The sequence below is a fragment of the Schistocerca serialis genome, chromosome 7 (assembly GCF_023864345.2).
Source record: "Schistocerca serialis cubense isolate TAMUIC-IGC-003099 chromosome 7, iqSchSeri2.2, whole genome shotgun sequence".
Lineage (NCBI taxonomy): Eukaryota > Metazoa > Arthropoda > Insecta > Orthoptera > Acrididae > Schistocerca > Schistocerca serialis.
Window position 1 is genome coordinate 431,804,803 of NC_064644.1, and position 27,027 is coordinate 431,831,829.

General features: G+C 43.1%; 1 protein-coding gene across 1 annotated transcript in view; it reads right to left on the reverse strand.

Annotated features, from left to right (window-relative positions):
* LOC126412226 (B-box type zinc finger protein ncl-1-like) overlaps positions 1–21,888 on the reverse strand; it is a 161,881-nt gene extending 139,993 nt beyond the window's left edge. The window contains exons 1-2 of the mRNA XM_050081715.1: positions 21,752–21,888; positions 21,060–21,295 (exon numbers count right to left, since the gene is read on the reverse strand). Of these exons, the coding sequence (XP_049937672.1) occupies positions 21,060–21,190 (131 nt within the window). The 5' untranslated portion in view covers positions 21,191–21,295; positions 21,752–21,888. The remainder of the gene's footprint in view (positions 1–21,059; positions 21,296–21,751) is intronic.
* Positions 21,889–27,027: the final 5,139 nt, after the last annotated feature.

Sequence of the window (27,027 nt, forward strand, 5' to 3'; positions counted from 1 at the left end):
GCACCAGTCGCAAGTCAGATTCCATACTGGTGCACTGGATCAAGTCCCATTAACACCTAAGGTGCTGTTGATCCGTCAGTCAACCTCCCATAACCCAAAAGTAGAAAGAGAGGTTTGTCAGGACGAAGACACTCAAAGAGGTCCACAACACAGGAAGTGTGTGTGTGTGTTTGAGGTTTACGGGCGCTAAACAGCGGGGTCATCAGCGCCCAAACGCATAAAAACAGGAATACATGCAGTGAAGGGACTAAGACGGACAGCGAACAAGGGGAGCAGCTAAAAGACACAGACCTGATGCAGTTCCAAATCCTCACATACAGAGGCAAAACAAGAGGAGAAGGAATGCACTAAAAATAGGAAAGGAAACACAAGGAAGGAGGACAGAAACCGAAGGGAAACAAGGAGGTATTCGTGACTGGCGGACCTCTTACCTAAAATCTGGGTGAGCCAGTCATCCAGCAGCACATTAAAACCCTCTCCCTAAAATCCGAGGCAACAAATTGGACAGGACACAAAACCGTAAAACCTTAACCACAGACGTTGCTTAGTCTTGCAAAATAGAGGGCAAATCCGGTGGCAAAGAAACCACCGCCCTCTGGTCAGAGAATAAAGGAGTCAAGTAAAATGTGGCGGACAGTAATCTGGACCCCACAAGCACTACAGATTGGGGGATCTTCCCGCCGGAGTAAAAAACCATGTGTGAAGGGACTGTGCCCGATGCGGAGGCGAGTGAGGAGAACCTCATCCCGCCTGCATGACTGGTAGGACGTACGCCAAGCCGCGTGGTGGCCTTGACCAGACACAGCATATTTTCAGCGACTGCCAACCACTCCTCTTCCCATTGACGCATAACACGAAAACGCAAAAGGGAGGTAACAGCATGGAGGGGGACAGCACATTCAACAACGTGAGGGAGGGAACATGCATCTTTGGCAGCCACATCTGCCAGTTCGTTTCCCCTAATACCCACGTGCCCCGACACCCAGCAGAAAGAAACCTCCTTCCCCTGCCGTTGCAGGTGGAGTAGGGCATCATGGATGTTCTGGACGACCGTATCCACTGGGTACAAGTGTTGAATGGTCTGAAGGGAACTCAGGGAGTCAGAACAGATGAGAAACTTAAGACTGGGAACGCATCTCATCTGCTCCAATGCCCGCAAGATCGCAAACAATTCGGCATCAAAGATGGGAAACGCCGCAGGAAGCTGTAACTTGACGACTCGATCAGGGAAAACAACAGCACAACCAACAGAGTCCCCCTGTTTAGAGCCATCCGTAAATACTGGTACATGGTCGGGATGCTGGTTTAAAATATCGGAAAATAAGGAGGTAAAAGCAAACGCAGGAGTGCAGCTCCTCCGGTACTCCGACAAGTCTAAAAGCACGCTGGGCCTCTGGAGCAACCAGGGACGGAGACGGGTAAAACCCAGTCGTTGGGGGGCCACACGCTCCACACCAAGAGACGCAAGCACATGCTTGGCACGAATCCCAAATGGTCTCGTTGCCCTGGGACGACTGGAAAAGAGACGTTCCATAGGCGGTCGGGCAACGGTAGGGTACGCAGGGGAGGTAGGACAGGCAAGGAATTGACACACCCATCGCACCATGAGGAGTTTCCGCCGGATGGCGAGCGGCGGTTCCCCTGCCTCAGCACACAGGCTGGGGATGGGACTAGTACGGACGGCACCAGTGGCCAGCCTGATACCCTCATGGTGTACTGCGTCAAGAATCTTCAGATACGAAGGCCTTGCTGACCCATACACGGTGCAACCATAGTCAAGACGCGATCGGACAAAAGCCCTATAAAATTGCAGCAGACGCGCCCGATCTGCTCCCCAGGACCGATGGCTCAGACACTTCAAAATATTCAGTGCCTTCAGGGCCCGCACCTTGAGGTCTTTAAGGTGAGGCAACCACGACAACTTGGAATCAAAAGTGAGGCTCAGGAACCTCACAGTGTCTTTAAAAGGAAGAATGGTGTCCCCCAGACGCACACAACACAGGAAGTTTGAGCACAGTGTGTCATATTCCTATTGGCACCTGTGCCAACTGGGCATCAAATTGAAGTACCAAAAAGTGAGGTTACTCTACCACATTTAGTAGTGCAATATCAATACTTTTCTGATGGCAGAAGTGCGTAACGTGTTTTGGCAGTGGAACAGTGGAAAACTGGAAACAACTGATGTGAGCCAACAACTGTTTTTCCATACGGCACACTCAGCACCTGTGGTTCAAAACTGCAGTAAATATGAAAGTCATCTAAATGCAGGAACAGTGAGACTATAGGCCCTCCATTCTTCCACGTATGAAGGATACTACAATGTGGGCAGACTAGCACTAAATAACTGGAGAAATAGAAAGGCTATCAGTTTTTCTTGTGGACAGTACCTCCCACAATCTGAATTGAAAATTAGACAGAAGACCTAATTACTGATTCAATATTTGTTGAGCTACCTTTCCCACAACTTTCCCAATAAACTGAAGTTGCACTTTGCAACTTTACATCTACACATTTAATTGACATGACTGTGCCAAGCACTAATACTGTATTTGAACATTACAGAATTGTCTTTCCTATTCATATGTACTATCTTACATCTGTACTGTATCATCCTGCAGTGACTCAAAAGACGACACTTTCCTGTACACTATGGCATCATCTGCAAACAGTCACAGATTACTGCTCAGCCTGCGAGTCAGATAATTTATGTGCACAGAGAATAAGACCTATCATACTTCCCTAGGGTACACATTACAATACCCTTGTCTCTGATGAGAGTTTGACATCGAAGGAGGAGGAGATTAGTGTTTAGCATCCCATCAACAATGAGGTCATTAGGGATGCAGCACAACCTCGGATTACGGAAGGATGGAGAAGGAAAGTGAGCAGCAGAACTCTTTCAAAAGAACCCTCCCGGCATTTGCCTTAAGTGATTCAAGAAAATGATGGAAAATCTAAATCTGGATGGCCTGACGTGGGTTTAAACCACCATCCTGGCAAACGCGAGTCCAGTGTGCCAATCTGCACTACCCCACTCAGTATTTCCCATCAAGGACAACACACTGGTTTCAAATACTTAAGTAATATTCAATCCACTCACATATCTGAGAACCTATTCTGTATTCTCACACATTTATCTACTGTTTGCAGTGGGGTGCTGTGTCCAATGCTTTCCAGAAATCTATAAATGTGGGAGCTGCCATACATCCATATTTCATAGGGTATCACTTCAGAAACGGGCAAACTGGGTTTCACAAGAGCAATGCTTTCTAAATTCATGTTTGGACAGAAGATTTTCTGTGTCAAGAACTTTACTATATTCTAACTAAGAACATGCTCAAGAATTCTGTAGCAAACCAACATTAAGGATCTTGGCCCCTGAAAACAGGTTTGCTGTAGAATTCTTTTCTGGATCTGTTTTTTTACCCTTCTTTTAAGTACTCATCTGAGGTTTTTCCAGTCACTTGGGACTTTGCGCTGGACAAGACATTTTTGATAAATGCAAGCTAAGTAAGAGGCCAATACGAACAGTATTCAGCAGTACCCCTCAAAAGTGAATTTGAGTACATGCAATGGTCAAACAATGGTATACAAAGAGATGACAAAAATCTTGGAATACCTCCTAACATCGTGTGAGACTTCCCCCTCCGTGGCGTCGTGCATCAACTCTACATGGCATGGACTCAACAAGTCACTGGAAGTCCCATTCAGAAATACTGAGCCATACTATCTCCACAGCCATCAATAATTGTCAGGAGACCTGGGTGGCCAAATCATTGGCTCAAATTGTACATAAGAATGTTCTTTATTTAAAAAAATAAATAAATAAATTAATTAAAAAAAAATATTGTTTGGCTGCAGATGGTCTCCAAACAGTCGAGTGTGACTGGCGGACCTCTTACCTAAAGCCTGGGTGAGCCAGTCACCCAGCAGCACATTAAAATCCTCTCCCTAAAATCCGAGGCAACAAATACAAGACACAAAACCGTTAAGACCTTAACCACAGTCGTTGCGTCGTCTTGCTAAATAGAGGGCAAATCCGGTGGCAAGGAAACCACCGCCATCTGGTCAGAGAATAAAGGACAGTCAAGTAAAATGTGGCGGACAGTAATCTGGACACCACAAGCACTGCAGATTGGAGGATCCTCTCGCCGGAGTAAAAAACCATGCGTTAAGGGACTGTGCCCGATGTGGAGGCGAGTGAGGAGAACCTCATCCCGCCTGCATGACTGGTAGGACGTACGCCATGGCTGCGTAGTGGTCTTGACCAGACGCAGCTTATTTTCACCGACTGCCAACCACTCCTCTTCCCATTGACGTATAACACGAAAACGCAAAAGGGAGGTAACAGCATGGAGGGGGACAGCACATTCAACAACGTGAGGGAGGGAACATGCATCTTTGGCAGCCACATCCGCCAGTTCATTTCCCCTAATACCCACGTGCCCCGACACCCAGCAGAAAGAAACCTCCTTCCCCTGCCGTTGCAGGTGGTGTAGGGCATCATGGATGTTCTGGACAACCGTATCCGCTGGGTACAAGTGTTGAATGGTCTGAAGGGCACTCAGGGAGTCAGAACAGATGAGAAACTTAAGACTGGGAACACATCTCATCTGCTCCAATGCCCGCACGATCGCAAACAATTCGGCATCAAAGATGGGAAACGCCGCAGGAAGCCGTAACTTGACGACTCGATCAGGGAAAACAACAGCACAACCAACAGAGTCCCCCTGTTTAGAGCCATCCGTAAATACTGGTACATGGTCGGGATGCTAGTTTAAAATATCGGAAAATAAGGAGGTAAAAACAAACGCAGGAGTGCAGCTCCTCCGGTACTCTGACAAGTCTAAAAGCACGCTGGGCCTCTGGAGCAACCAGGGAGGGAGACAGGTAAAACCCAGTCGTTGGGGGGCCACACGCTCCACACCAAGAGACGCAAGCACATGCTTGGCACGAATCCCAAATGGTCTCGTTGCCCTGGGACGACTGGAAAAGAGACGTTCCATAGGCGGTCGGGCAACGGTAGGGTACGCAGGGGAGGTAGGACAGGCAAGGAATTGACACACCCATCGCACCATGAGGAGTTTCCGCCGGATGGCGAGCGGCGGTTCCCCTGCCTCAGCACACAGGCTGGGGATGGGACTAGTACGGAAGGCACCAGTGGCCAGCCTGATACCCTCATGGTGTACTGCGTCAAGAATCTTCAGATACGAAGGCCTTGCTGACCCATACACGGTGCAACCATAGTCAAGACGCGATCGGACGAAAGCCCTATAAAATTGCAGCAGACGCACCCGATCTGCTCCCCAGGACCGATGGCTCAGACACTTCAAAATATTCAGTGCCTTCAGGGCCCGCACCTTGAGGTCTTTAAGGTGCGGCCACCACGACAACTTGGAATCAAAAGTGAGGCCCAGGAACCTCACAGTGTGTCTAAAAGGAAGAATGGTGTCCCTCAGACGCAATTCAGGGGAGGTAAAAGCACGTCGAGAACGATTAAAATGAACACACACACATTTGTCTGCAGAAAAGGTAAAACCCGTCTTCGCAGTCCATGCATCAAATCACTTTATCGTAAGCTGCAGCTGCCGACTAGCAGTGACAAGACTGGAGAAAGAACAGAAAACAGCAAAATCGTCCAAAAACAAGGAGCACTGGGCCAGACTCCTGATAGTGGACGTGATACTGTTAATGGCGACGGCAAAGAGGGTGACACTTAAAACGCTTCCCTGAGGAACACCATTCTCCTGCACGTACAAATCAGATAGCACATTACCAACCCGATATCGAAAGAGGCGGCGGGAAAGAAAGGACCGAATGAAGATGGGGAGATGGCCACGAAAGCCCCACTGATGGAGTTGATTGAGGATAAGGCGGCGCCAAGTAGTGTCATGCACCTTATTAATGTCAAAGAATACACCTAGACAATGCTGGTTACGTAGGAAAGCCTGCTGGATGGCCGCCTCAAGCAGGGTCAAGTTGTCTATAGTTGAACGACATCTCCGAAAGCCATACTGAGAGTGGCTAAGGAGCTGCCTGATCTCGAGCAGCCAAACCAGGCGACGGTTGACCATGCGTTCCAATGTCTTCCCGACACAGCTCGTCAAAGCAATACTCCGATAACTACTGGGATGAATTCGGTCCTTTCCCGGTTTGAGGAGGGGAATCAAAATCGCCTCCCTCCACGAGTCAGGGAACGTGCCGGATGACCATATCATATTAAAACAATTCAGGAGAACTTCCTTGGATGGCAGCAACAAGTGCTGCAGCGTGCTGTACAGGATTTGATCATCACCTGGCGCAGTATCATGAGCCACAGACAGCACATTGTGAAAGGGCAGTTGTAGGGTTCAGAATTTGGAGACGGGAAGTCCAAGTGATCCCTCTCGATGGCAGTGCGGTAGCGGCAGAAATCTGGATCACAGTTAATAGTGGCAGTAGATTCCGCAAAATGCATGGCCAGTGTCTGGGCAATGTCTCTTGGCGCCGTGAGGAGACATCCCTGATGCAGCAATGCTGTGACAGGTAGTTGGCTGCATTTCCCGGAAATCCTCCTGATGGCTTCCCATACTTTCGTAGAACTAGTGGAGCAGGAGATGGAGTTCAAGAACGATTGCCATGACCGTCGTTTGCTCTCTTTAATCACTCGCCGCGCCTTGGCCCTTGCCACCCGAAAGGCCGCAAGATTGTCAGCTGAGGGACAGCACTTGAAGCGGCGCAGAGCTGCACGGCGGTCTCGGATGGCTGAGCGGCACTCAGTGGTCCACCAAGGGACAGGACACCTCTTGGGATGACTTGAGGACCATGGGATCGACAATTCAGCAACATGGGAGATCACGGCTGTAACATGGTCGACCCATTCGTGGACGCTGGCACGGTGTTCCAAAACAGCTAAATGGCTGAAAAGTGTCCAGTCAGCTCTGCAGAGGTGCCACCTGGGCGGCACTGGTAATGCCACAGCCTCATCCAGGAGGCGAATCCAAATGGGGAAGTGGTCACTAGAATGGAGGTCAGCAGCAACCTCCCACAAAGCAGAATCCGCGAGTGCTGGAGAGCAAAAGGAAAGGTTAATAGCTGACGACGACCCAGAAGCAGTACAGAAATGAGTGGGAGCACCAGAGCTGAGGATGCACAGTTCTTCGGACGCCATGAGGCTTTCCAGAATGCGACCCCTGGGGCAAGTAGTCGTAGAGCCCCATAAGACATTATGAACATTGAAGTCCCCCAGAAGGAGAAATGGGCGGGGCAGTTGGCTAATAAGGTCTGTGAGAGCCTCAGAGTCTATTGCATCCTGAGGCAGTAAGTAAACGGAGCAGATTGTGAGCCTCCGCCCCACAAGAAGGTCAACTGCAACTGCTTGCAAGTCCGTAACGAGAGGGAGCTCAGATGAGTTGTGCATGTCATGGACAAAAACCGCAACACCACCCTTTGCACTTTCCCCCATCAGATAATCTTTTCGATACACAGTATAGCCCCGTAAAGAAGGAGCACCAGTGGACCGAAAATGTCTCTCCTGGAGACATAAGCACAAGGGGTGCTCTCGTACAAGGAGTAGTAATTCGGTCACATGCGTCCTGAACCCATTCAGGTTCCACTGTAATATGGGAGCCAGTGATCAGGGTGGCTGAATTTTCACCCTGCCTCTGTGCTTTGGAGGAGAGCCTGTACTGGCCGGAGATTTATTCCTGGGGCGAGAATATCGCCCCCGGTCGACATCAATGTCCATCAGCTCCGATGGCGACCCAAGGGAGATGTCAGACAGTATGATGGCATCGTCATAGGACTGACCCTGACTAGTCTCCTCAGGTGGCAAAACCTTCACCTCCAGCGTCTTCGTCTTGGGGGGCTTAGAATGCAGAACCTCGTCAACAGTTGGAGCTTTATTCGCCTGGGCAGAAGGCGCCATATGGGGAGGGGCAGGAAGTACCCCAATGTCAGCAACCACAGCCTTGTCCGACGTTGTGGGAAGAGCTGCAGGTTGCAAAACAACCGCAGCAGCACAAGTGCACTGGCAAACGCAGGTATTAGTGCTGACACTAGCAACCTCCGTATGTGTAGCAACAGTGGCCAACTGTACCGGTTTCTGCAGAGCGGAAGCGAAAGATATTGTAAACACAGGAGGCTGCATGGCCTTAAAGAGCTTCTTGGCTTCACCATAGGGGATGCGCTTAGATGTTTTGATCTCCTGTATCTTCCGTTCCTCGAGATAGATGGGGCAGACCCGGCTCCAGACAGGGTGACTCCCAGAGCAATTCACGCACTTCACAGGCGATGAACAATCGGCTCCTTCATGGGCAGGCTGACCACATTTACCACAAGTGGCTATCCCATTGCACCCCAACGTAGTATGCCCAAAGCACTGACATTTAAAACAGCGCATTGGGTTGGGGAAATATGGCCGTACTGGCAAACTTAAGAAACCCGCTTTAACACACTCTGGGAGTCTCGGACAATTGAACGTGAGAATAAACGAGTCGGATTTGACTAGGTCCCCATCGACTCGTTTCATAATATGCTGCACGTCGACAATACCTTCGTCAGCCCACTCAGATTTCAACTCGTGCTTGGGGATATCCACCAAGTCCCTACATATCACAACACCCTTACTATAGTTCAAAGTGGAGTGGAGCTCGGTCTCGATAGCGTACTCTCCAAGAAAGGTTGCTTTCCGAAGAGAAGTGACTTGATGGGAACTAGAAGTTTCAACTAACAGAGTCCCATTGCGCAGTCGCTTCACAGATTTCAGTGTTCTTGCAATTCCCTCAAGACCCTTGTGGATGTAAAAGGGAGAAACCCTCTCAAAGCTACCTTCCTTCCGTTTGACAATCAAAAACACATTCTGGTTATCAGCATGTGCTCTGTTACGACAGTCTGATAAATCTCTAGTTACACCAGGCGCTGGAGGAATCGCAGCACGAAGTCGCTTTTTCGATGGGGTGTGTTTTCCTACCAGTGGCCCACCCAATCCACTGGTAGGGGAAAATGTAGAGGTCGAAGGGTCCATTGTGGTCCCACGAGCAGCTAGGGAACTAAAGGTCCGCTGAGAGAGAGCCCCGCGTGCCTGAGTAAGCCTTATACAACTGGGGTGCGGCAGGTGCCCCAGAGGTTGCCCGCCTGCAACTGTTCCACCCCAACAGCCATGCATCTTATAGGCGCGCAGCACACCGTAAGATTGAGGGGCTTTTATAGAGGTTTACCTTCCTCGCAATCCAGGCGGTCAAGCCAAGATTATCATTCCCCGCAGCACACAACATTCCACCGCCGCGCCATGCGGTGGTCGCCGAAGCATGTCCGGGGGTTACGGTGACAGGAGACTGGCGGCGCTTGCCAGTCCCCAGCTCAGGACCTCGGGGTCGCCAAGCCCGTACTCAGCAAATGAATTCTGAGCCCCTGCGGGGTCCAAACAGTCGAACATAACCATTTCCAGTCAATGATTGGTTCAGTTGGACCAGAGGACTTAAACCATTATGGAGCCACAACCCACTTGCACAGTGCCTTGTTGACAACTTGGGGGCATCACTACATGTCCAGTCCTCTAGGGTCCAACTGACATGGTCACAAGTCCAGGAGAGGCATTGCAGGCATGCTGTTAGCAAAGGTATTCACATTGGTCATCTGCTACCATAGCCTACTAAAGCCAGATTTAGCCACACTGTCCTAACGGATACATTCGTCGTACATCGTAGATTGATTTCACACAATGCTGCTTGTCTGTTAGCTCTGACAACTCTATACAAAGGCCATTGCTCTTTGTCATTACATGAAGGCCGTCAGCCATTGCATTGGCTATGACGAGAGGTAATACCTGAAATCTAGTACTTAATAGTGAACAGGAATATAATGGACAGGGACTGCAGGTAGGTGGCGTTTGGTGGGAGTGTGGATCACCCATAAGGTGCACCAAATGGTCTGTGCAGTCGCGATAAAGCTGTGTCCCGGATGGCGCAGTAGTTATCGCACCTGCCTAGTAAGCAGGAAATCCCAAGTTCAAATCGCGGTCTGGTCCCCTTTTTCGCTCATTGTCGCTGATTCCGCTCAATGTCCTGATGCAGCTGACACCAGTCATCCCCCTTCAAAATACCTCATTACATTTGAACTCGGAATATGTAGCAAGATTTTAAAACAAAACGATGTCAAGGACGTTGGGTGGTAGTTTTGTGGATCACTCCCACTACCCTTCTTGTAGAAGGGTGTGATCTGCGCCTTTTTCCAAAAACTGAGCATGGTTTTTTGTTCAACATATCTACGATAGATTATAGTCGAGAAGAGGGGCTAACTCAGCCCCAAATTCAGTAGAGAATCTGACAGGGATTCCATCGCGTCCTGGAGCTTTAAATCGACCTACAATCCAACAAGTCTGTCAGTGGATAAAACAGTCGTGATCTAGAGTAAAACCAGACATTTTTGTTAAATCTGTCAAGAAGTGTGGCATATGTAACACTCTCGATGGCAGTGCAGACCATCTTATATATGAAGAGGACAACAATGACAAAGAAGAGCAAGAGCAGATCAGTGTTTAACATCCCGTCGACAACGAAGTCGTTAGAGACAAAGCAGAAGCTCAGGTTAGGGAAGAATGGGGAAGGAAATCAGCCATGCCCTTTTAAAGGAACAATCCCAGCATTTGCCTGAAGCGATCTAGGGAAATCACAGAACACCTAAATCAAGATGGCTGGATACAGGTTTGAACCGTTGTCCGCCCAAATGCGAGTCCAGTGTGCTAACCACTGCACCACCTAGCTCCATCAAAGAAGAGCAAGAAGAAATTGTGGGGGTGTGGTGGGTGGGGGGGGGGGATGGAGGAGGAGGAGGAGGAGGAGGAGGAGGAAGAAGAAGAAAGTTCAGATGATTTTCAGTGATTTTAAAGGCCACTTTGGTTTTATAAACTAAGTTTTTTAATCTGACTTTGCAAACTAATAAAAATAGCAAATTTTTTTTTTAATTGCTTAAAAATTAGAAGTGCGTTTTATAGTCTGTAGCATCTTATAGTCCGTAGGATACGGTACCATTCCAGTTGAAAGTCTGCTAACTCCCACCACGGGGGAAACCTTTTCACATGAATCACCAGCATACAAATGACTGCTCTGCCAATGCACTGCCCTTTTACACCTTATGTAAGCGATATTACCACCATCTGTATATGTGTATATCACTAACTAATGTCACCTCAATGTACCTGCATGATCCTCCTGTGTGAATGATTTTTTTAAAACACAAATTCAAAGCTTTAGCTTTCCTTTTGATGTCTTCTACTGCCACACCAGACTGACGACAAGTGACTGAATAGAAGCCTTCAACCTGCTCAGCATTTTACATAGGGCTAGAATTTTCTCAGGTTCTTGGCAAGACCATTCACTAACATATGTCAGTAGAAGTTGTTTGCTTCACATATCAATCTTGTTCTAGACGCACAAATTTCTGTTAAATTTTACCTGTCAACAATTCTGCATATTTTTTTGGACAGGGTGCAGAAATTCCAGTTTCCTTAGCATTTTCCAAATTTTGTTATTAAATAACATTGGGTCTTTTCTGATCATCATTCACTTACTCAGTATATACTTCTCCAGAGTGCAACTAACAATCAGTTCAAACTCTGCCAGTAACTGCTGTCCATTTATCATATTTGAATTAAACAGTACCCATTCGTTGGTGAAGTAGGATGCCAGCAATTGCTCATCTGCTACTTCCAGCATAAAAACTGTCCTAGCACACTTGACAGATTCATTAACTTTGGTAGCCATCGTCTATATGGTAACATTTCAGCCATTAATCTGCGTCACTGTCAATAAGGTCATGCCTGTTTCTAGCTACAGAGCCTAAAATATTTCCATCCATTGCACCTGGGTTGTCGAACTGGCTGCTCCCAATAGTTTTCGGAAAATACAGTTGGTTGGTTTAAAAGGGGGGGGGGACAAAATGCAAGGTCATTGGCCCCTTGTTCCCAGTAAAATAATTACACAAGGGAAAGAAGAAAAGAAAGGAGATGTACACCACAATAACAGGAGAAAGGAAGAACCAGAAGAACGACGAGAAGCAAGAAACTGAAGAGCTAAAAACAAGAGAGCAGACGATCACTGCTGGCCGGCCACGAGAATAAAAAGGAAATGCCAAAAAAGCATTAGAAGTGGAGGACACAAAGAGACAAACGACATGCGGTAAAACTTATATTGAATGATAAAACCCACCATCACATATAAAACATAAATTAGCCAATGAGGTGTTGTCAGCTAAAATTAATGGCAACAAGTCCAATAACTGAAGAGTCCGTCACAGGGCAGCTAAAGGACAGCTCACCAAGATATGGGCTGCTGTCAGCCAGGTGCCACAGACACTGAGGTGGGTCATCAAGGTGCGGGAGGTAGCCGTGTGTCACCCAAGTGTGGCCAATGCGGAGCCGGCAGAGAACCACAGAGTCCCTGCAAGAGGCCTACATGGAGGACTGATACACATTCGTAGTCTCCTTAACGGAACACAGTTTGTTGTGCGTGCTGAGGTTATGCCATTTCGTCTCCCCAAGCCGCAAAACCTTGCGGCGTAGTAACTGAACGCGGTTCAGTTTGCAGACAAGCCAATCTCCATAAGCAGTTTCCATGTAGCGTGTTTGGCCAGCCTTCAGCAAGTTCGTTGCCTGGGATTCCAATGGACCTAGGGTCCAGACAAACACCACTTAATGACTGGAGTGTTCCAGGACATAGATGGACTCCTAGACGGTCGCTACCAAAGGATGACAAGGGTAGCAGTGGTCGATAGCTTGTAGGCTCCTCAAGGAGTCAGCACACAGAAGAAACGACTCCCCAGGGCATGAACGGATGTGCTCAAGAGCACGAGATACAGCCACCAGCTCGACAGTGAAAACACTGCAGCCATCGGGCAAGGAACGCTGTTCAATATGTCTTCCATGGACATATGCAAAGCCGACGTGAGCATCAGCAATCAAGCCATCAGTGTAAACCATTTTGTGGCCTCGGTACATGTCAAGAATTGAGAGGAAGTGGCAGCGGAGAGCCGCAGGGTTAACTGAGTCCTTAGGGCCATGTGAAAGGTCCAGTGAAGCCGTGGCCTAGGCGTACACCATGGAGGTGAATATGAATGGACCTCAAGTATACATGGTAAAGGCAAGGACTCCAGTTCGTAAAGGAGGGATCGAACACGAACCACAATAGGAAGCCCTGACCCAGGACGCCGATGCGGGAGATGAACCACCTTGCCACATTATACAAGTGGGGTCTCAGAGGCCCACTCCCGATTTTTATCCATAATTTCATGTCGCTTCGTACTTTCCGTGCCCAAGTTTGTGCCTCCCATTGTCCCCCCCCCCCCCCCCATATCCAGGAGAATGGGATCCCGCAGGGCTCTGTATTGAGTGTCTCTCTATTTTTAGTGGCCATTAATGGTCTAGCAGCCGCTGTAGGGCCGTCCATCTCACCTTCTCTGTATGCAGACGACTTCTGCATTTCGTACTGCTCCATCAGTACTGGTGTTGCTGAGCGGCACCTACCGGGAGCCATCCACAAGGTGCAGTCATGAGCTCTAGCCCACATTTTCCAGTTTTCGGCCACAAAGTCTTGTGTGATGCACTTCTGTCAGCGTCATACCGTTTATCCAGAACCACAACTTTACCTTAATGATGATCCACTCACTGTAGTGGAGACATACCGATTCTTAGGACTGGTTTTCGACGCCCAATTGACTTGGATTCCTCACCTTCGGCAGCTTAAGCAGAAGTGCTGGCAGCACCTCAATGCCCTCTGCTGCCTGAGCAACACCAGCTGGGGTGCAGATCGCTCTACGTTGCTGCAGCTCTACTCAGCCCTTGTTCAATCCCATCTTGACTATGGAGTCTGGTTTATGGTTTGGCGGTGCCCTCAGCGTTGTGTTTACTCGACCCACTGCACCACTGTGGCATTCGCCTAGTGACAGAAGCTTTTAGGATGAGTCCGGTAACCAGTGTCCTTGTGGAGGACAGAGTCCCTCCATTGCAGGTTAAGTGTGCACAGCTGCTGGCCAGTTACGTTGCACACATCCGTAGTTCTCCTGCACATCTGAATCACCATCACAGAAAGGATAGTAGTTTTGATCCACCAAACTACTGTCCAATATGCTTGACATCAATTTGTTGTAGAATCTCACAACATATTCTGGACTATCTTGAACAGAATAACCTCTCTTCCATGCCAAAAAGCATGGGTTTCGAAAACATCAGTCACAAGAAACTGTAAGAATTGGATGATACTGCATTATTAACTTTCTTAACTGTAAGAATTGGATGATACTGCATTATTAACTTTCTTTCAAGTCTGGTGTGAAGCGGAGAGTACTTTGTGTTTCGGTCTGTCTGTCCGCTACAAACTTTGCAATTGATTTTAACACACTAAGTACCAAACCCATAAAATTTACGGGCCTAGGATCGCACAAAAATCACCAGACCCATAAAATTTACGGGACGCTACATTTAATTTAATGTAAAACACTGCAACGTTATTTCTACAGGTTTCGCCAATGTTACACATTTTACAGATGTTTAGTAACAAAATGCGTCCATAGATGGCACAGCAGCGTTGTGTACAGCACTGTAATTCATGTTAAAACTTATCTCTGCGTTCTCAGTCTTCCTTAAGTCGTCGTGTTATTTCATATTTGTAATCATGTCTCGGGGAGGCGGGGATCTGATTAATAATAGCGGCACTCTGGATAATGTAGAGAGTGATTCTGAATACAATGGTGTGTTTGAAGGTACGTATTCCCGAATTTTCAATGACGTATGACTGCTCGTAATTGTGCAGTACACACATTTCTGCTGAACACGTCTTCTGTAAGAGATATATGTAGTTACATATAAAGTGATATTCCTTTTAGAGAGCGAGATCGGCAACAGCTTGTCTTCAGATGCAGACTCAAGTGATGTTGACAGTGTTACTTCAAATCCAGCTGATGGATTCATCCAAATAATATAAATCTTAATCATATAGGCAGAACAATTGCAAATGTTAATGCTAAATGGCTTGTTCTAGTAAAAATGTAAGGGAATAGTCCTATAAAATTACTGAATAGTATTATAATGAAGATTGAGATAAAGATGAATGTTGTTCCATTAAAGGATGTTGGTCCTAGTAATGTTTTAAATTCGTTGTGTAAAGTTAAGATGTTGACTGGACTGAATTTGACACCTACCGACCTCTGCCTGTCAACACTACACCCAGGAAGATTCAAGTGAATATTGATGACTCAAATTCTGTACTGGATTGCAGTAAAGTGTTCCTTACTGACAGTGACGTAAAAGAACTGAAGATACAGACAAATTTGTATGCATCACAGGCAATCCAGAAGAAAAGAAGAGGAAATAACATCAAGCCTAATTCAGTTTTGACTTCCTGGAAGCCAGTGACTACAAGTGAGATGAGGCGTTTCTTGGGTACGCGTTTCCATACATGTATTTCAAGAAAGCCAAAAATTGTGGACCACTGAAGCACTAATCCTGTTCTTAGTTGTAACTTCTGTCCCCAAGTTATGAGTCATTTGTATTTTACTCAGATACTGTCGTGCTTGCATCTTGTTGACAATTCTGAACAGAAAAACTAGGTGAAGTTGGATTTCAACCATTTTAAGTTTTACCTTATTACAAGAATTTGAAGGAGCGATGTATCCAGGCATATGTATCCAGGCATATCGTCCCTCAGAAAAACTGACAACTGATGAAGGCATATGTCCATTTCGAGGTCATGTGAGCTTCCGTGTTTACATGCAAAATAAGCCTCATAAGTATGGACTGAAGGCTTATGCTGTTGCTGAAGCCAGTAGTGGCTATGTTGTAAACTTTGAAGTTCATGCTGCTAAGCACATTGTTGACAATTCTTCGATAATGTATTAGCAATGAAGTGGAAGGATAAGAGGGACATGTATGCACTGTCTACAAGGCATCAGGCCACATCTGTTACGCATACTAAGAAAAATGGGTCTGTAGTAATGAAACCACTTCAGGTACTGGATTACAATCTGAATAAACTTGGAGTGGCTATCAGAGACCAGCACCTGCAGTACAATCCATTCCAGCACAGAACAGTGCAATGGTGGCGAAAATTATATTTCCATCTGCTGCTGATGGGAGTCTCAAATGCTTTTTGGCTCTACAATGCAGTGCACAACAAGAAACTAACTAACGCACTTCATAACAGTGCTTGCAGCTCAGCTTGTTGAAGATGATACACTTGAAGTCATACTAAGGAATGAAGAAACTGTAGGTCGGCTAACAAAGCGATATTTTTTGCAGCACATACCTCCAGCTACAAAGAAATATGCTGCTTGTGTGTGTCACGTGCGCAGTGCCAGGAGTAAGAAAGAGAATGGCAAAGCTTCACACAAAGACACACGGAATGAAAATGAACAGTGTGGTGTTTCAGTCTCCCTGGAACCTTGCTTCAAAATTTCCCACACTAAAAAACAATATGATTCTGTGTGAAATTTGTATGCAATTACTATAGACTGACAGATGTTATGTAGTGTCATAATATCAGTTAAAAATAAACAACAATTGCATTTTCTTATCCGTATGACTTTTCTAAATTCTTAAAAACACCTATGCGATTTCTATAACTGTACCTTAAAGCTGTGCATTCCAAAGTAGTTTCTTTTCCACAGAATTAATGACGAAAAGTGCAGCTTCAAAATGGTACCAAATTTGCCACACTCCAAAAAGTAGATTCGATGCCATGATTTTCTAAACACTGACAAAATTGCCTGGTTTCTAGGGACGGGTACATGAAACAGGTCTGGTACAGAGGGTTTAAACTAACTTTCCTGTAACTTAAGACTTAAAACTTCGCTCAGAACTGGATGACAGTACAATATTAACTCGTTGTCTCTTCTGTTTTTGTGTAGCGGAGAATAAGTACTTAGTGTACCACTGCTGATTCCCTGTTTCCTTGTTCCAGTCACAAATGTTTTACAGTTTAAGAACGATAGCTGCTAAGCTTCCCTGTGAGCTTGATTCTCTGTCCTTTTTACAAGAGACACCTATGAGGAAGCAATACATTGGTAGACTCAGTTTAAGAGAAACCGAAATAAACCTGGAGTTTACCACATGTCTCTGTTGTAACCTCACCAAAATGTTTTAAATCAGTTGAAAAATTTCACAGAAACGAGACTACAGGGCAGAAAATAACTAAGTAGAGCAACTTTTTAATATTAAGCAGTTTCAAAATGGACTAAATAATATTAAATAATCTCTCCTAGCCCCATACAGATTTCTTATGTCATACAGACAGTCCAGAAAATTTGAGCTCGTGAATTTTTAATAGTTATGACACTATGCGTAAAACTGAAAACATCAAGGGCATGTATGTAGCTGCTGACGTAATTTTCTATACAAAATATTTACTTTCCACACAAATAATTGGCTAAATATTCCAAATAATTTTGCATTTGTGGATATCACTGCCCATTGCCTATAACAAAATGCAAACTGTCTCTAAAATGAGACAGGACTCCTTTCTTTTTCACATATCATTAAGGGATCCAATGCACTCATCTTTACATCCCCTATCAGCGATACAATACATCCATATTTCCCTGGATTGGTCCTAACTTTCAAGATGTCCAGCGGCATGCCGAAGGGATTTTTATACAACTGTCCAGGGTAAACCCGCACCTTTCTACGTGTCTATGGAAATTTGATTGACTGGAAATAGACTTAATAAACCTTAGTTATAATTCACTAAAGGAAGACAAAACCATAGAGTGTTTCTTCATTTTAGTCCGTTGAAATTGCAGTGGCGAACATGCTTATGCGCTCTCCTATACACATAAGGTGTGTTCCAAAACGATCTTTACAACTTTGATCTTTTATATTTTAGAAATGGGAATAGGTAGAAAGGTGCACTTTTCGGCATAATGTTCACACAACATAAATCTGATTTTTTTATTTATTTTTCCATGTTTGTTATTGAGTGGCCACTCTCCAGCAGTTGGCACAATGTGTGGAATGGTTGGTATACAGACCAGATCCAGCACCAAGGTCCTGCGGAACCCCATTACATTTTTTCTTTGGGTGGCACTTGTGAGTCTGCATTCAATTTGGCTTTTTCATCATAGAAAATCATTCTAAACTGTGGTAAGTTAGCCATATTTCCCAAAAAATAAAATTCACTGACAATCTTAAAATTAATCACAGATAAAAGAGAACTGTAAAAGAACATGAACAGACTAATCGAGAAAAAAGTTTAAGAATTTTTTTAAAACGAGAACTCCACAACACCTGCACTATTTACGTAGTGCTTTGGTCACTACTGGTTTCATGGCCAAAGTTTAATTAGCAAGCATTCATGTTCAGTGAAGTCTGCGAAGCTTAAATTGCACTACCTGGCACAACATGAATCAGATAACATTTTGGCCACTGAGGAGACTTCGTGAATATGATACAATTCATGTATGTAGCATGTAGGACAACAACCTGTTGTCTTTGATGAGTTCAAACACATGACAACACACTTTCACCCTGGAAACTAGTACGTACAAAATAAATAAATCAATAGCGTAGCACTAGAAGAGTTATTGCCAAAAATAACGTATCACCAATGGATCTAAATAAGTTATCTATATAAAAAAGGACGATTATGAAAGCAGAAGACATTTAACACATCTGGAAGAAGAAAACTAGGAGGAGGACTGCCTAATGTAGTACATAAACTTGAGCAACTGACAGTAACGAAATACCGCATGCTATTAGAATAGCAGCTGCTGGCTTGCTCATAGTGGTATTAAATGAAAATGAATAACGGTACGGTCTGTTGGTGGCAATTATTAAGTGCTCTTCCACCTTGTCACAGTTAATACTATCTAGAATTAACTTGGAAAAGCCCACAATTTTCAAAACAATTGATATGATAATATATGGTGTCAAAACTAATGATTTCCAAATTATATAATAATAATGCTTCATTATGACGTAAAGAATGCTACATGTTGGAAAAGTTATTACACGTATTGTTCACGTACAGACTTGTTGGCATCCTTGTTGATTACCTAAGACAAGAGACAACAATAAACTCAGCTCATTACAAGCGTACAGTATGTCTTTGAAAAGTATTTTAAGTAGGATCCACAATGACAAGCAGAATGTGTTGTTACAACATGAAAGCATGCCACACACTTCGTGCAATGTCACACAAGGGAAATATGGAAGCGTCCGATCCTGCCCATCTGCTTTGACCCATGATGTCACAAATATGGCGGAACCGACCATAAACCACGATTCCAATATGTCGCATATAAACTCGTTACGTACACATTATGAGGACTAAAATACATAAAAACACACACACACACACACACACACACACACACACACACACACACACACACACACACACACACACACACACACACTTTCCACAAAAAGCCTAATGACACTAACGGGACAAGCGCGGGAAATGGGGTGTTTTAGGGTGGGGTCAAACTAAATATAAACAAATTTGGACACCCTCCCTCATACAAAAAAAAATGGCCTATATAGCTCAGAAACACCTCCCAATACCAATACCAACATACATAGCCACACATTGGGATCGAACACTTCCCTTGACCTGCGCACTTAATTTTATCCGTCATATCCATTCCTGAACAAAAAAAACAACCGATTAATTTTACTAAAATTACCACACGACATAAAGCTAACAACGCTAAACTAACCTTCACAGAAAATCGTTAACTCACTGAAACAAATTCCACTACAAACACAGCCGACACTAACAATTCTGGATAATGAGCAAAAGCAAACTGAGCCCATTACACCACACAAACGAAAACCCTGAACATACCACCAGAGAGCACAACAAATCACAACACGACGACATCTACAAACACGCCACACTCACAAACCAAATTCCGCGCCATCATGACATGACACACGACAACACCCTTACGTCACGGGTCAAAGCCAACGTGTGGGATCGGACGCTTCTGTCGACCCCACACAAGCTACAGAAGTTGCAAATTTACGTATTAATTCATCCATTATGCATTCTACACCAGGTAACCTGGACATGCGAATGTGAAAACTGATATAATTCTATTGTGACTCCATTGCTGAAAAGTTTATTATTGTGAAAAGTATGCAATTATCTCTGGCTGTGTTCAAAACTAGCTTCTACAATCCAAGGAACAATCTAATGAGGTGTTCTTTGCTTTATTAAATTATTCACAGCCTTTGTGTAATGTTTATATATGTATTGTGTAGCAGTCAATTATTACATATTTAATTTGTTCCACATTTCCATTTACATGCAGTTCTTCAGAAACTGCAAAAGCAAGATGAATGTGTGAATGTTATAGTGCCTACTACGTTACAGCAAAACACACATATACACTTACAAAATTATCACTTCCACAATTAATTATGTGAGGATCAACAGTTCAATATGGATTCCTACACTCTGCATAACTTGGAATGTTTTGGATTAACTAATAATCAACAGAGGTGAAAGAAGTGATAAATGACAGAAACCATCTCAGAACTGAGGACTGAACCACAGACCTTCATATTTGTAATTGAATCTCAACTCTCCCACAGAGCCATATATATATATATGTACGTCCTAATATTTATGCACAAAAGATATCACATAAATTATTCCTTTTATTTTCAAGTGGATCTATAGTAAAGTGAGTAAGAATGTCACCACACTTAAATTTTAAATGCTTAGTACATGAAATGTTTGTTGACAAACATCCACTGATACAACACAGTGTCTTTGTAGTTCCAGCAGGAAGAAAAACGAAATTCACCATTCAAAGGTTCTGGCATCATCTATGAATTACATGAGGAATCATGATAGTTAATCGTCCCCATTATATACGGCTCATCACTGACTTACATCATTTGCTAAAACCTTAGAAATTATTAAAATATGCAAAATGTAAATAAGTTTCACTTTGATACAACCGCATATAAGTTCGTAACGGCTAGTCAACAGAGCAATTGCAACAGTGCGTCTTACACATGGTGCCATATACGAAACTAAATATATAGATATATCTAAATAAAACTCAAACAAATATTCACTAACCTGCAAATACTGCATACTTGATCCCGGTTTTCAGACGGACTAGATTCTTCTAAAGGGCTCGATCGACTTCCGCTAAAGCCTTCGCCGAAAAGATCCAAGTCGTTTTCTTCGGTTGTTTCCACCATATCCATGTTCTTTCCTTCTCGCAAACAATAAATCGAGTCTGCGAGAATTTACTGCAGTTCCCTGGCAACGATTCACACCTTAACTGAAGTTGTGAGTGGCGTCAAGCAGACCTGCAGATCAAGAATAATACAATTTTCAGAATCCTTTTTCAAACGGTACATTTAGTTGCGTATTTCAGACCAACAAAAATTGACATTAGGTGTCCTTGGAAGGTGTCGTATAATGTAACTGCACTATAACTTTTTTCCTTTATTAAAAAATTCAAAAGCCTTTGAATCACCCACGAAACAAGAGAGACTTTAACAATACTGAACATCAAATTATTTACTACGCGAACATTTTTAGCTCATAACAGCACCGGACTGGTGCTACAAATGGCAGAGTTTGTGAGGTCAAACACAGACGTCACTTTAACACAAAACCGTAAGAGTTTGGCCTTTAATTGCCATATTCTTATATTCGCATTCTAAAGACGCAACTCTCCATAAAATTTTAAAATTAAACAGGTTGTTGTTAACAATGGAAAATCATCACAAATGTAGTGTACTATCTCGGAAAGAACTTACCACAGCCATGGCAAATGGCGCGAACGTATCATGCGGCAACTGAGTATCCCACTCATTAAACAGACTATTGATAAGCAAATTTTGACATCTGCGCACCACAATACAGGCTACTTAATCAGCATATATGATATTAGAAAACTTAATGAAGGAATTTACTGCACGGAAGTTTTAGTAACTTTATAACCTCCACAACGATGCTAAAAATTATGTAATTGTGTTGGCAGTTCCGATCTTGCTGGTAGCAGTCTTGTTCATTAGGTAATCCAGTTGTATTGCAGATCGTTGGAAACAAGAGCGTATCAGTCTTTTAAATAAAAAATAAACAGACAACAATTTACTTATGATTTTTCCTAGTCATGAAATGAAATAGAATGAAGGCTGTAAAACAACGACCATTGCACATTCATTGGCATTGCTTAAAAATCAACAACCATCGCAAGAATGTCTGCATGAATGAGGTAATTTCGAAATCTCTGTTACATAGACATGAGCCTTGTCGAACTGCACCGTGGACAGCGAAAGATGTAAAATTCGCGACAAAAACTAGACGGAGTCACCCGAAGACTATCTATTGTTAAGGCTTTCTGCCAATGTTTCCCGAAAACAAAATGTACTCTATTTTTATGAAAATCGTGTTCGTGTACTGCTTTCCATCCTAGCAATTAGGCGTGTAGACGAATTAACACAAGACAACACAACATTCTTGCAATGCAACTTGAGTCCAGTTACGGGTCAAAGAGTCGACTGGATATTTTAAGGATGTCTTTCTCCGATGTGATGTATTTAGTAGTGTTATGTACGTATGTTAATTTCTCAAATAAGCTTGACACACACACATAGTAACACGGCCCATTCGCATTCTGCTACATGTTGTCTTTAGATGAAAATTTGTTTTCTAAATTCAACGACAATTCGGTGGCAACTTTCTAATAGCGGCTAATTAACATAGGCAATAAAAACTTTTTAAGTTCAATTCAGAACAAAATAACAACCTGAGTAGCATACTTCAAAATAAGAAGCAGAGGTGTTTTTTACTATTACATCCCTACCAGAAAGAAGTTCCCGAATAGCAAAAATTTTTTTACTGCATATGTTATCAATTCGATGGGTTTTTCTACCTCTGACATTTACAGAAACCATTTACATTAACAGAGTGAAACAAAAAATATTGTTTCAGTGAACACCTATAGAAAAATGACAAAACTTTGGCTCTTATACTGCACACAACTATGTTTATGTTGTTGATGAAAAAATTGTTCTACAGTTTTCGTTCATGCGATAACGAGATCTTGTAATTGTTTCAGGTAGTGTTACTTATGAATGTTTTCCTCGATTGTTACAGTTCTCGAGAATTTGTGGTAAAAATTTATATACTTTGTGTGTGAGTGGGTGTTCGTGGGCACCATGGATAAACAGATTGACGCATAACTCCTAACAAAGGCGATAGCTTTTTACACATACTTTCTCTAGTATGGATAAATCAATTTAATTTTAATTACCTGCGTAATCAACTCGAAATATTTTCCACGCAATAATAGAACCGGTTCTTTCTTAAATTTACGATTTTCATCCAGCACAAGAAGAATAACATATTGTCAGATTTCAAGACTGAAAATAAAATCTCTTTTGACGTTGGAAGCCTCAAATCTTTAACTCAAATACAAACAGTATACTCATTAATGTGTCAAGCGCATGTCGGAAACAGACCGATCTAAATATCAATACAAAAAATTACGCAATACCGCTATAATATTGTGCTTATTTACGTACCAGTATCCTAAAATCAGTACACAAATGTCACGAATTATCAACAACGTTACCACTGCTAATGCTTGCCATAACACTATAATAGAAGAGTACACATTAATTCATTTTTTTAATAGTTAATTGTTGAAATCTAACTTAAACAAATGCGCAACGTTTACTGGTCAAAGTATCGACTGGATATTTTAAGGATGTCTTTCTCCGATGTGATGTATTTAGTAGTGTTATGTACGTATGTTAATTTCTCAAATAAGCTTGACACACACATTACTTAACACTGCACTGCTACACAGTGTTAAAAATCTGCCCTTTGCCTAAAATGAATACATGATCGATTTCCCAAAAAAAAATATTTTTTCTAAATGCTCACCCATATGAAAAGAAATTTAAAAGTTGACGTATTTAGAGCATGGAAAAGGTGTTCAGTGTGAGCAATGTCCTGGTTAACTCGCGCGTGGAACAAACTTGTGCTTCGTACTTCCCTAGTTCTCTCTACAGTTGTTTGTATAATCTTCAACCCACCCGTCCCATCTGTCTTTGCAGTAGTTGGTTATATTTCAATGCACATGTGTTGCAGTTTAACAGCTTTTTCTTTTTTTGACAAGAGCAACATTAAGTCTGGAACTCATTTATTTCGACAGTAAGTCACCAAACTTCCAGATACTAACGCCTAAGCTATTTACATCTTTACGATAATGCAGTGAGATGATACTTACAGAATTAGTTATAATTAAATAATATTATGATCTGGCAACAACAAATTGGTAATTAGTTATCTACCCACCAAAAGAAAACACAGTAAAATTCATTTTTTAAAATCAGTCTGTGTAATGTTTTAAAACGAAAAACATAAAGCGACAGCTCAAATTTCTAGATAAAAAGACTTATCCGCTACGTCGTTGTTGTATCTTTTTTTAAATAAAAGAACTTGTGAAATTACGCTACATCTCAACTAATCCCATGAGGCAAAATAGTAGTCACCTCCTGACAAGACCCAAATAACTGGTCGCACTGAAGGACTCACTACGTTTGCATCCAACACATCTTCCGGAAGACGAAAAGCAAAGTTTGGAAACCGGTTTTTGCTGTTATATTTGCATGTAAAGGCCTGGAGCGGATTTTCTACCACAGTCGGATATGGCGTCTTGAAAGCAGTTATTTCAGTTTCTGATTTATTCTGCACAATCGCTATTTCTCTTTAGATAAATATTAGAGGTGCAGACAGCTTCATGCTCAACCTAATATTTCTACTTCTCCATCTGTGTACAAAAAGTCACTCCATCCATATTATCCGGAAATATTTAAAAAAGGACAAGTAACCTGACAACCCAAGCACATTTGAGAAAGGGTTGTGCGTTTACAAGGAAACGAATATCGGTTGCGGGAGTGGAAAACGGTAACTAGAATGCGATTTCCAGACTCGGTTTTAGACAGGTTACATGATTAACCGGAATCGATATTGGGAAAATGGTTTACGTAATGCAGTGGTGTACAACTTCTACCAAGTAGTTATGTGACCCTCCACCGATGATGTAAGACTTGGCACTGATACGAAGTGATGTGAATGTACCAGTTGGATGTACGCAATCTATCGCAGTGAAGAAGTGATATAAAGGCTGAAAGAAGATATTGTATTTAGACGTGCGCATGACCACACCGTGAACGAAGTTTCCAGATTTGTTGCGGTATAAACGCGGTGCAGCCAAACAAGGAATAGTGTGCCACTTGCAGCCATGTAGTACGTTGTAAGATCACTGGTCTAAACAGGCCCTAATCGATAAGTACTGGAGATGAATGTCACACCTTGCCACTCCAGTCGGTTCCAAACACGACAAGAATTTATGTAGTCATCGAATGCAGGTCCATTTCAACCAGTTTCCGAGCGAATATTATGGAGGAAAGTGCATGCAATGAACATCTGGTGTAGATTACATCGCAAAAGACTATCGTTCAAGGTGATATTGAGTCCATTATCGACGCTAGAGGCCATGTAACATGGCAGTTGCGTGGTATCTCCTCAGAACGACTATTTTTTTTAACTGATGCAGATTGGAAGAAAAATTAAAACTGTGATTAAAACCAAATTCGTTCTATTTTTAAGGCATTTAAAATCAATAGAAAGTATTAGTCTTATTCTTTGTATCTTAAAAGCTCTGAAGATCAAAGTTTCCAAAGAAAAAAATTAAAAAAAACAGAAGCACTGACTGCACTTTTGCTGCAGTGAATGATTGTATTATACTAATTTTTAATTTTAACAAGAGCAAAGTTTTTCAAACTTTAACCATTTCTCTATTTACGGGAGATGACTTTATAAAAATATTCCCTCATACCTCGACTGCTGCAAACTGCTCAATCACTCTCTCAAAATCACATTTCTCTGTCACACCTTTCCTCCTTTAAATATTAACAGAACAATGTCACTGAGCCTACTTTTTATTATAGGTGCAGTGATATACGAAAACATAGATTTCTCACGGCTAGCGACAAAAGCAGCAACTTCAGCATGATTTTGATGATATTCTTAAGATCAGGAAGGCACCTAATTTAACGATGAACAACAGGAGTTCTTCTGGTCTTGATAGGCCAGTTGGCATCGAGTTTAGCAATGATCAGCAAGAGTTCTTCTACATAACGTGATTACCTTGCAGTTCAAAGTTGAGAGCCTAGTAGAGAGTTCATCGAATGACTTTCAAGCTATTCCTCTACCAGTCCACTCTCAAACAGCGCATTAGTAAAAACGAACACTTAACTCTTTCCATGCAGGCTCCGAATTCCATTATTTTATTACATTCCCACACTTTGCTCTGGTTCAATCTTCTTAAATGAAAAAAAAGAAAAGAGGAAGCCACGTTTCTAATTCATACAGGAATTTGACATACATATTAATCTCCTTCTCCCCCCTGTCGCTGTCGATCTCCACCTCCTCCCTTCTTCGTCCACTTCTTCCTCTTTCTCCCTCTCTCTACACACCACCTGCTCCCCCTCTCTCTGTCCATCATCTCCACCATGCTCTCTCTCTTTCTCCATTTCCTCATGCCCCCTCTCTATCCCCCCTCTCTCTCTGTCCCTCACCTCCTCCCCTATTATCCATCTTCTCCTCCCTCCTCTCTCTCCACCTCCTTCTGCCCCCTCTCTTTGTCCATCTCCTCCTTCCCATTTTCTATGTCAGTTACCTCGCACCTTCTGGCCATCTCCTCTTCTCCCCTCTCCCTGACTTTTAGTTTTTTATTGATATTGCAAATTCAAATTCTAATTGGACTCCTATCATAAATCAATAAACCATGAATACAAATTTCACATTTTCTAACAACATTTCCCTATTGTATACTGTGTCCCTATTAAGAAAATTATATAAATTTGTCTCTTACACATATTTAAAAAATAGGTAAATAAAACCACATACATATATCAATTGAACACTGTCAAAATTTCAAAGCAATCGTTCAAGAATTTTCTGGAGATAAATGATTTTGAACAAATCAACATTTACATTTTTATAACGTTTCCGTTTA